General features: G+C 46.6%; 1 protein-coding gene across 1 annotated transcript in view; it reads right to left on the reverse strand.

Annotated features, from left to right (window-relative positions):
• The window catches only part of LOC141111263 (indolethylamine N-methyltransferase-like), a 61,745-nt gene extending 52,734 nt beyond the window's left edge, over positions 1-9,011 (reverse strand). Inside the window, exon 1 of the mRNA XM_073603406.1 lies at positions 8,821-9,011. Within this exon, the coding sequence (XP_073459507.1) occupies positions 8,821-8,971 (151 nt within the window). The 5' untranslated portion in view covers positions 8,972-9,011. The remainder of the gene's footprint in view (positions 1-8,820) is intronic.
• Positions 9,012-10,191: the final 1,180 nt, after the last annotated feature.

Genomic DNA, 10,191 nt, shown 5'->3' on the forward strand with positions numbered 1-10,191 from the left:
AAATTGTTTTCCCATATTAACTCTTACAGGAGAGAATTTCCCTTCCTAGGGGTAGATTTCATCTCACTTCCTGTTGTCTCCTTCCGTTTGCAAGTAGGAGTCGTTTGTAAGTTAGATGTTTGAAAGTAGGGTCCTGCCCTATATACTCAGCAGAAATTTGGGCCTTAGGTGTTGCTGTGGCCACAACACTGTAAGCCCTCACAGGGCCCTGCTGTGAAATATTAGATCAAGAATTGTAATTACATGCCCCTGTTGAACAGGAGCTGAAAAATTAGGCCTTAGGCACTGGTGCTGGTGCCACAACACTGCAACCCCTCACAGACACTCTAGTTGGAACGCAGGAACGAGCCCTGCTGCAAATTATTGCTTCAAAAATTGTAATTACACGCCCCTGTTAGACAGGGGCAGAAAAATTGGGCCTTAGGCACTGGTGCTGGTGCCACAACACTGCAACCCCTCACAGACACTCTAGTTGGAACGCAGGAACGAGCCCTGCTGCAAAGTATTGCATCAAAAATTGTAATTACACGCCCCTGTTAGACAGGGGCAGAAAAATTGGGCCCTAGGCACTGGTGCTGGTGCCACAACACTGCAACCCCTCACAGACACTCTAGTTGGAATGCAGGAACGAGCCCTGCTGCAAAGTATTACATCAAAAATTGTAATTACACGCCCCTGTTAAACAGGGGCTGAAAAATTGTGCCTTAGGCACTGGTGGTGGCGCCCAGAACCAAAAATGTTCTTACAAGCTATCAGCGTGATGATTGAGGAGGAAGAGGATAATTACTCAGGGATAGTCACTCAGCATCAGCATAGGCAGTCTTTGAAGGGATCTGAGATTTCAAAAAAAATTATTCGGTTACATCAGCATCAGGTGCTTGGTAGCTGGTGGTGATCCAAGACTCATTCATTTTTATGAAGGTCAGCCGATCGACCGAGTCGGTGGACAGACGCACCCTGTGATCGGTTACCACGCCTCCAGCAGCACTGAATGTGCGTTCCGAAAGAACGCTGGATGCAGGACAGGCCAGTAGCTCAATTGCATACTGTGCAAGCTCTGGCCAGTGATCCATCCTCAAGACCCAGTAACCCAGAGGATTTTCGGTGGGAAAGGTGTCCAAGTCTGATCTTGCCCCTAGGTATTCCTGCACCATGTAAAACAGACGCTGGCGATGGTTGCTGGAACCGATCATACCTTGGGGCTGCGGACCAAAAAATTGTCTGAACGCATCGGTCAGACGGCCACCTTCTCCACCGCTCCTTCTTTGACTGACCGAAGCCTCAGCAACACGTTGTCCAGAAACAGGAGTTTGTAACCTCCCAGTCTCTGGGAACGCGTTGCACAGACCTTTCTGCAAGGCCTCCCGAAGATGTTTCATCCTCTGCTCCCTCTGCGATGGCAAGATAAGGTCCGCAACCTTACCCTTGTAACGTGGATCAAGGAGGGTTGCCAGCCAGTATTGGTCCTTCTCCTTGATACCACGAATACGAGGATCCTTACGCAGGCTTTGCAGGATCAGGGAGGCCATGCAGCGTAGGTTTGCTGAGGCATTCGGTCCGGAGTCCTCTGGGTCACTAAGAACGACATGGTCCGCAGCCACCTCCTCCCAGCCACGTACAAGTCCATGTGTTTCTTGGGACTGATCCCTTAAAGACTGCTGCTGATGCTGAGTGCCAGGCTCCACCTCCATACTGACACAATCTTCCTCCTCCTCCTCTTCCTCCTCGTCCTCTTCCTGTGTGATCGGCGGGCACGCAGGAACACTGTCTGGATAAAGGGGGCCTTGAGAGCTAAGGAAGTCCTCCTCTTCCTGCCTCTGTTCTGCCTCAAGTGCCCTGTCCATTATTCCACGCAGCGTGTGCTCCAACAGGTGGACAAGGGGGACAGTGTCACTGATGCATGCACTGTCACTGCTCACCATCCTCGTGGCCTCCTCGAATGGTGACAGGACAGTGCATGCATCCCTGATCATGGCCCACTGGCGTGGGGAAAAAAAACCAAGCTCCCCTGACCCTGTCCTGGTGCCATAGTCGCACAGGTACTCATTGATGGCCCTCTGCTGCGTGTGCAGCCGCTGCAGCATGGCCAACGTTGAGTTCCACCTGGTGGGCATGTCACAGATTAGGCGGTTCTTGGGCAGGTTAAACTCCTTTTGGAGGTCCGTCAGCCGAGCACTGGCATTATATGACCGGCGGAAATGCACACAGACTTTCCTGGCCTGCCTCAGGACATCCTGTAAGCCCGGGTACCTGCCCAAGAACCGCTGCACCACCAAGTTAAGGACGTGAGCCAAACAGGGCACATGGGTCATTTGTCCCTGTCGGAGGGCAGAGAGGAGGTTGGTGCCATTGTCGCAAACCACCATTCCTGCCTTAAGTTGGCGTGGCGTCAACCACCTCTGAACCTGCCCCTGCAGAGCTGACAGAACCTCTGCCCCAGTGTGGCTCCTGTCCCCCAAGCACACCAGCTCAAGCACCGCATGGCATCTTTTGGCCTGCGTACTTGCGTAGCCCCTTGAACGCCTACGGAGCACCGCTGGTTCCGAGGAAGAGGCCATGGAGGAAGAAGAAGAGGAGGGGGTGGAGGAGAGAGGTGTGTCACAATCAGCATTTTGGAGGCGTGGTGGCGGAACAACCTCCAACACTACTGCACCTTGTCCTGCATCCTTCCCAGCTGCCAGCAGAGTCACCCAATGCGCCGTGAAACTTAGGTAACGTCCCTGTCCATGCCTGCTGGACCATGAGTCAGCGGTAATATGCACCTTACCGCTGACCGCCCTGTCCAGCGAGGCATGGACATTGCCTTCCACATGCCGGTAGAGAGCCGGAATCGCCTTCCGTGAGAAAAAGTGGCGTTTGGGTACCTGCCACTGAGGAACCGCACATTCCACAAACTCACGGAAGGGGGCAGAGTCTACCAACTGAAAAGGCAGCAGTTGAAGTGCTAGCAATTTTGCCAAGCTAGCATTCAACCGCTGGGCATGTGGATGGCTGGGAGCAAACTTCTTTCGGCGGTGCAGCAGCTGGGGCAGGGAAATTTGCCTGGTACAATCTGACGTCGGTGTACCAAAAGCAGATTGCCCACAAGTACTTGGCTGTGACACACCTAATTCTACACCTTCATTCCTCTCACTGCAGGTCTCAGAGAGGACTGAAGGTCTAGTGGGGTTGGAAATCTCAGCTGATGAGGAGCAAGGAGAGATCCTCTTTGTTCTTTGGTGTGGGTCTTTTAGATACGCTTGCCAACGAACTGCATGGCAGGTCAACATATGTCTGGTCAAGCATGTGGTACCCAAGCGGGAGATATTTTGGCCACGCGAGATACGCTTGAGACATATGTTGCAAATAGCAGCGGTGCGATCTGATGCACTCGTCTCAAAAAAGGCCCACACCAAAGAACTTTTTGAATAACGCGCAGAGACTGCAGCGCCCTGCACATGTGGAGCTTTGGGGTGTGATGCAGTCAATGTGCTGCCCTTAGGCTGGCCCCTGGAGGGCATCCTGCCTCGTTGGTGATGTGCTGCCGCCTCCTCCTCCTCCTCCTCCTCCTCCTCCTCCTCCTCCTCCTCTCTCCTATCAGGCACCCACGTTGAGTCAGTGACCTCATCATCCCCTCCCTCCTCATCACTGGAGCAAACCTGGCAGTATGCTGCAGCAGGGGGAGCATGACTGCCAGATTGCTGTCCTTCTTGGGCACCCCCTCTGTCCGCGCTCATGTTACTGCCTTCATCGAGCTCAGTATCGTCATCAGAGCCTTCCAAACGCTGGGCATCCTCCTGGAGCATGTACCCAACACTGTGGTCAAACAGTTCGAGGGAATCCTCATGAGGACATGGTGGAGCTAGGGAAGGAGTCACTGATGACATTGAGCTGAGGGAAGAGGCCGCTGCTTTGCCAGACAAAGCACCCTGGGCATGGGTGAGAGAGGATGAGGAGGATGAGGACGGCTTGGTCATCCACTCGACCAAGTCTTCCGCATGTTGCGGCTCAACATGGCCAGCTGCCGAAAAAAAGGCCAAGCGTGTCCCATGGCCACGTGCTGATGAGGATGCACCGTCTCCACGACCAGCACTAGACACAGAGCCTGCTTGCCCTCTCTTATTGGCTTGTGACTGTCTGCCTCTCCTTCTTGGCCTTCCAGACATACTAATGGCCTGTAGCTGCACTAAGCTGGGATAGAACACCTGTAATTTTCTTCAAGTAGCTTTATATACTGTAACCAGACAAGCCTGCCTGTCAGTAGGAAGATAACAGGAACGGATCTAGCTGAACACTGTGAGCAGGACGCACTGTACTAAATGTAAATAGTCTAGCTGCCTGACCGTGGTACTAATAGGATCAAATAGAACACCTGTAATTTTCTTCAGGTAGCTTTATATACTGTAACCAGACAAGCCTGCCTGTCAGTAGGAAGATAACAGGAACGGATCTAGCTGTACACTGTGAGCAGGACGCACTGTACTAAATGTAAATAGTCTAGCTGCCTGACCGTGGTACTAATAGGATCAAATAGAACACCTGTAATTTTCTTCAGGTAGCTTTATATACTGTAACCAGACAAGCCTGCCTGTCAGTAGGAAGATAACAGGAACGGATCTAGCTGAACACTGTGAGCAGGACGCACTGTACTAAATGTAAATAGTCTAGCTGCCTGACCGTGGTACTAATAGGATCAAATAGAACACCTGTAATTTTCTTCAGGTAGCTTTATATACTGTAACCAGACAAGCCTGCCGGTCAGTAGGAATTTAACAGGAACGGATCTAGCTGAACACTGTGAGCAGGACGCACTGCACTAAATGTAAATAGCAGGAACGGATCTAGCTGAACACTGTGAGCAGGACGCACTGCACTAAATGTAAATAGCAGGAACGGATCTAGCTGAACACTGTGAGCAGGACGCACTGCACTAAATGTAAATAGCAGGAACGGATCTAGCTGAACACTGTGAGCAGGACGCACTGCACTAAATGTAAATAGCAGGAACGGATCTAGCTGAACACTGTGAGCAGGACGCACTGCACTAAATGTAAATTGCAGGAACGGATCTAGCTGAACACTGTGAGCAGGACGCACTGCACTAAATGTAAATAGTCTAGAAGATAACAGGAACGGATCTAGCTGAACACTGTGAGCAGGACGCACTGCACTAAATGTAAATAGCAGGAACGGATCTAGCTGAACACTGTGAGCAGGACGCACTGCACTAAATGTAAATAGCAGGAACGGATCTAGCTGAACACTGTGAGCAGGACGCACTGCACTAAATGTAAATTGCAGGAACGGATCTAGCTGAACACTGTGAGCAGGACGCACTGCACTAAATGTAAATAGTCTAGAAGATAACAGGAACGGATCTAGCTGAACACTGTGAGTTGGACGCACTGCACTAAATGTAAATAGCAGGAACGGATCTAGCTGAACACTGTGAGCAGGACGCACTGCACTAAATGTAAATAGCAGGAACGGATCTAGCTGAACACTGTGAGCAGGACGCACTGCACTAAATGTAAATTGCAGGAACGGATCTAGCTGAACACTGTGAGCAGGACGCACTGCACTAAATGTAAATAGTCTAGAAGATAACAGGAACGGATCTAGCTGAACACTGTGAGCAGGACGCACTGCACTAAATGTAAATAGCAGGAACGGATCTAGCTGAACACTGTGAGCAGGACGCACTGCATTAAATGTAAATAGTCTAGATAGAAGATAACAGGAACGGATCTAGCTAAACTGAATACAGTGTATATATATATATGCAACACCTGGGATGCATATATATACACAATACACTGTAAGTGCAGCTAACTGACTGACTGTTCTGCCTAATCTATCTAACTCAAATCAAATGACACTGTCTCTCTCTCTCTCTATCTCTCAGCACACCGGAACACACACTACACAGGGCCGCCGTGCAGGCGGCCTTATATAGTGTGGGGTGTGTACTAAATCCCCTGAGCCATAATTGGCCAAAGCCACCCTGGCTTTGGCCAATTACAGCTCTCTCTACTGACGGCGCTGTGATTGGCCAAGCATGCGGGTCATAGTGCATGCTTGGCCAATCATCAGCCAGCAATGCACTGCGATGCCGCAGTGAATTATGGGCCGTGACGCGCCACACGAATTTAGCGCGAACGGCCCATAACGTTCGCAATTCGGCGAACGATCGAACAGCCGATGTTCGAGTCGAACATGGGTTCGACTCGAACACGAAGCTCATCCCTATATACAGCATTACCATGCTTTTAGCCGCGTCAGACATTTTTACAGCTGGAATGCTGCTGCTCAAGAACACGCTGGCCCAGGGGTTTTTTGCAGCTTGAAAACTCCTATGCCATTAAAAGCTCCTAAAAGCCTATGTGGACACATAGAATAACATGGTGAGATGTTTTTAATCTGTAAAAAATAAAAAAAAGCCTGATGCTCCTAAAAGTGGAAGAAAAAGAGTCCTGAGTCCTAAGTTTCTCAAATATGAACAGTACTCATTGGAAAACATGGGGGGCTACTTGTCATGTGACTTTGGGGTCCAAGGTTGCATGACAAGTCGTACAAGTGTAAATTGGACCTTAATCACTTCCCGACCGGCGCACGCCGATGTACGTCGGCAGAATGGCATGACTCAGCAAATGTACTTACAGGTACATCCATTTGAATTACCCGCCGCGCCATTGCATGCGCGCCGCTGGCGGCGTGTGCGCGTGCCGGCTGGGAGCTCCGTGAGTCGGATCCTGCAGACTCGATCGCTGTGGGGATACCCGCGATCGCCTCATGGAGAGTACGAACGGGGGAGATGCTGATGTAAACAGCATCTCCCCATTCTGCCTAGTGACAGTGTCACTCGATCTCTGCTCCCTGTCATCGGAGCAGAGATCAGCATAGTGACACAGCTAGCCCATCCCCCCTACAGTTAGTAATCACTCCCTAGTACTGACTTAACCCCTCCCCGCCCCCTAGTGGTTAACCCCTTCACTGCCAGTGTCATTTACACAGTAATCAGTGCATTTTTAATCACACTGATCGCTGTATAAATGACAATGGTCCCAAAAATGTGTCAAAAATGTCCGACATGTCCGCCATAATGTCGCAGTCACAATAAAAATCGCTGATCACTGCCATTACTAGTAAAAAAAAAATATTAATAAAAATGTCATAAAGCTATCCCCTATCTTGTAAACGCTATAATTTTTGCGCAAACCAATCAATAAACGCTTATTGCGATTTTTTTTTACCAAAAATATGTAGAAGAATACGTATCGGCCTAAACTGAGGAAAAAAAATGTTTTTTTATATATTTTTGGGGGATATTTATTATAGCAAAATGTAAAAAATAATGCGTTTTTTTCAAAATTGTCGCTCTTATTTTGTTTATAGCGCAAAAAATAAAAATCGCAGAGGCGATCAAATACCACCAAAAGAAAGCTCTATTTGTGGGAAAACAAGGACATCAATTTTGTTTACGAGCCACGTCGCATGACCGCACAATTGTCAGTTAAAGCGACGCAGTGCCGAATCGCAAAAAGTGCTCTGGTCAGGAAGAGGGTATAATCTTCCGGGGCTGAAGTGGTTAAAGATAGAAAACAAGTATATTAATGTTTGTGAATTGACCTTTTGCAAGCAAATACATAAAAAGTGATAATCTAATGACTAATGCAGCGTACACACGGTCGAACTTTTCGACCGGACTAGACCGACGGACAGAGTCCGGGGGACAATCCGATCGTGTGTGGGCTTCATTGGACCTGCAGCGGACTTTTCCAGTCGAAAATCTGACGGACTTTAGATTTGGAACATGCTTCAAATCTTTACGTCGTAACTCTGCCGGACCCAGAAATCCGCTCGTCTGTATGCTAGTCCGACGGACAAAAAACGATGCTAGGGCAGCTATTGGCTACTGGCTATCAACTTCCTTATTTTAGTATGGTTGTATGTCATCACGTACGAATCCGTCGGACTTTGGTGTGATCGTGTGTAGGCAAGTCTGGTCCGGTCGTTAGAAAGTCCGTCAAAAGTCCGTCGTAACTCCGTCGAAAGTCCGTCGGACTTTTGTTGCTGAAAAGTCCGAGCGTGTGTACACGGCATTAGAGTGACATATTCACCAAATAAAACAGTCATAAGAAATAAATTATCATTTGTTATTGTCTCATCATAATGTGGTACCAGTTTATGATTCTGTTTTACAATAATCTTCTTTGGATCAGGCTGCCACTGTTGACCTCTCCACCTCAAGCTGGAGTTCTCTATCCTTTCATTGTGCCATTGGATGGAATAAATGGACAGAGGCTTAATCTGGAAGTTGTTGTTTGCCTCCCATGGAAGTGGCACCCAAGACAGCTTTTCACAATAAAATGTTTTTTAAAACCCACTGGAGAAGTTTCCAAATGTTATTTCTAGAACCCAACCTTGACTGGTACTTGTCTAAACCCTTATCCTGGACTTGCTTACTCCAGGAACATTAATTACCCAAAAGTAGACTTCATTCAACCAATTATACTAAATCAGAGGGAGATTGGTTGCTCCAGAGGAAACCCAATGTTTTTGTGTTGTTATTGTTATTTATTTACAAATTTAATTTAATTGAATGTACCTCGGTGTTATAATTGCAGGTTGTAAGACAACATGTGGAAGAGACCATAGTGAGGTATATAATTTTTTTTTATAGAAACAGCTTGATTTTTAAATAAGAAATAAAGCATTCCCCCTCTACCAGCAATAGGAAGCTGTGAGGTCAGAGCTATGGGGACTGCCACTTATGTGAATGATACTCTTAGATTTATTAGCAACATTTTTGTTGAAAATATCAATCTATGCTGTACATACCAATGCTGAACTGATAGTGAATCATCGCCATTGGAAATTTTAAAGTATCCTCTGCAAAGGCCATGTCCTCCTTATTAGAGAAATATGTATCAAGATAACTTCTGGAATCCATTCCATGTACATGATAGAGTTTATGTGTTGTGGAATCCATCGTCCTGCAATGCTGAAATTCACCTCTTTGATTTCTGCTTTCAACTAAACTTTAATGTTTGATTCCTATTTATATTCTTTTGAAATAAGGTGTTTACATGTTATTGTAATATAATCATAAATATTTTTATAAAGCAGTCATGGGAATAGTGCTGACTGAGGTATGATTGCCATCTGAGTTTGCAAAGGTTTAACCACTTTAAGACCAGGCTTTTTTTTACATTTGTTGTTTTCAAGTATAAATCTGTATTTTTTGCTATAAAATTACTTAGAATACCCAAATATTATACAGTGGGGAAAATAATTTTTTGATCCCCTGTAGATTTTGTAAGTTTCTCCACTTACAAAGAAATGAAGGGTCTATAATTTTTATCATAGGTGTATTTTTGTAATGCTAGAGACAGAATATCAACCAAAAATCCAGAAAAAACACATAAAACAAGTGCTATAAATTGAGTTGCAGTTCAGTGAGTAAAATAAGTATTTTATCCCCATGTAAAATATGACTTAGTACTTTGTGGAGAAAACCTTGTTGGCAAGCACAGAGGTAAGACGTTTCTTGTAGTTGGTTACCAGGACTCAGTGTTGCCAACCCCCCGTGAAGTGCAATTTACTGGCAGGATGCCAAAATTTACAAACAACACCAATTTTTTACTGGTAAAAATCATGAAATTTACTGAACGAGCCAATTTTTTTACTGCCACTGCAAAAGTACCTAAAATGCCAGTTTTCAGTGCTAAACAATGCAAATATTAATATTTCCACTATAAACATATAGCTAGTGCTATTAGTAATGTTTAAAGTAGTAGTGTTTAAGTTAAACAAATGTCAAAAACACAGAGTTCCTCCTTACATCAGAGTTTGCAGGATTCCCCCTAATGCCCCATACACACGGTCGGACATTGATCGGACATTCGGACAACAAAATCCTAGGATTTTTTCCGCCGGATGTTGGCTCAAACTTGTCTTGCATACACACGGTCACACAAAGTTGACGAAAAGTTGGAAAATCCGATCATTCTGAACGCGGGGACGTAAAACACGTACGTCGGGACTATAAACAGGGCAGTAGCCAATAGCTTTCATCTCTTTATTTATTCTGAGCATGCGTGGTACTTTGTGCGTCGGATTTGTGTACACATGATCGGAAATTGCGACAACAGATTTTGTTTCGGAAAATTTTATAGCCTGCTCTCAAACTTTGTGTGTCGGAAAATCCGA

The sequence above is a fragment of the Aquarana catesbeiana genome, linkage group LG10 (assembly GCF_042186555.1).
Source record: "Aquarana catesbeiana isolate 2022-GZ linkage group LG10, ASM4218655v1, whole genome shotgun sequence".
Taxonomy (NCBI): Eukaryota; Metazoa; Chordata; class Amphibia; order Anura; family Ranidae; genus Aquarana; species Aquarana catesbeiana.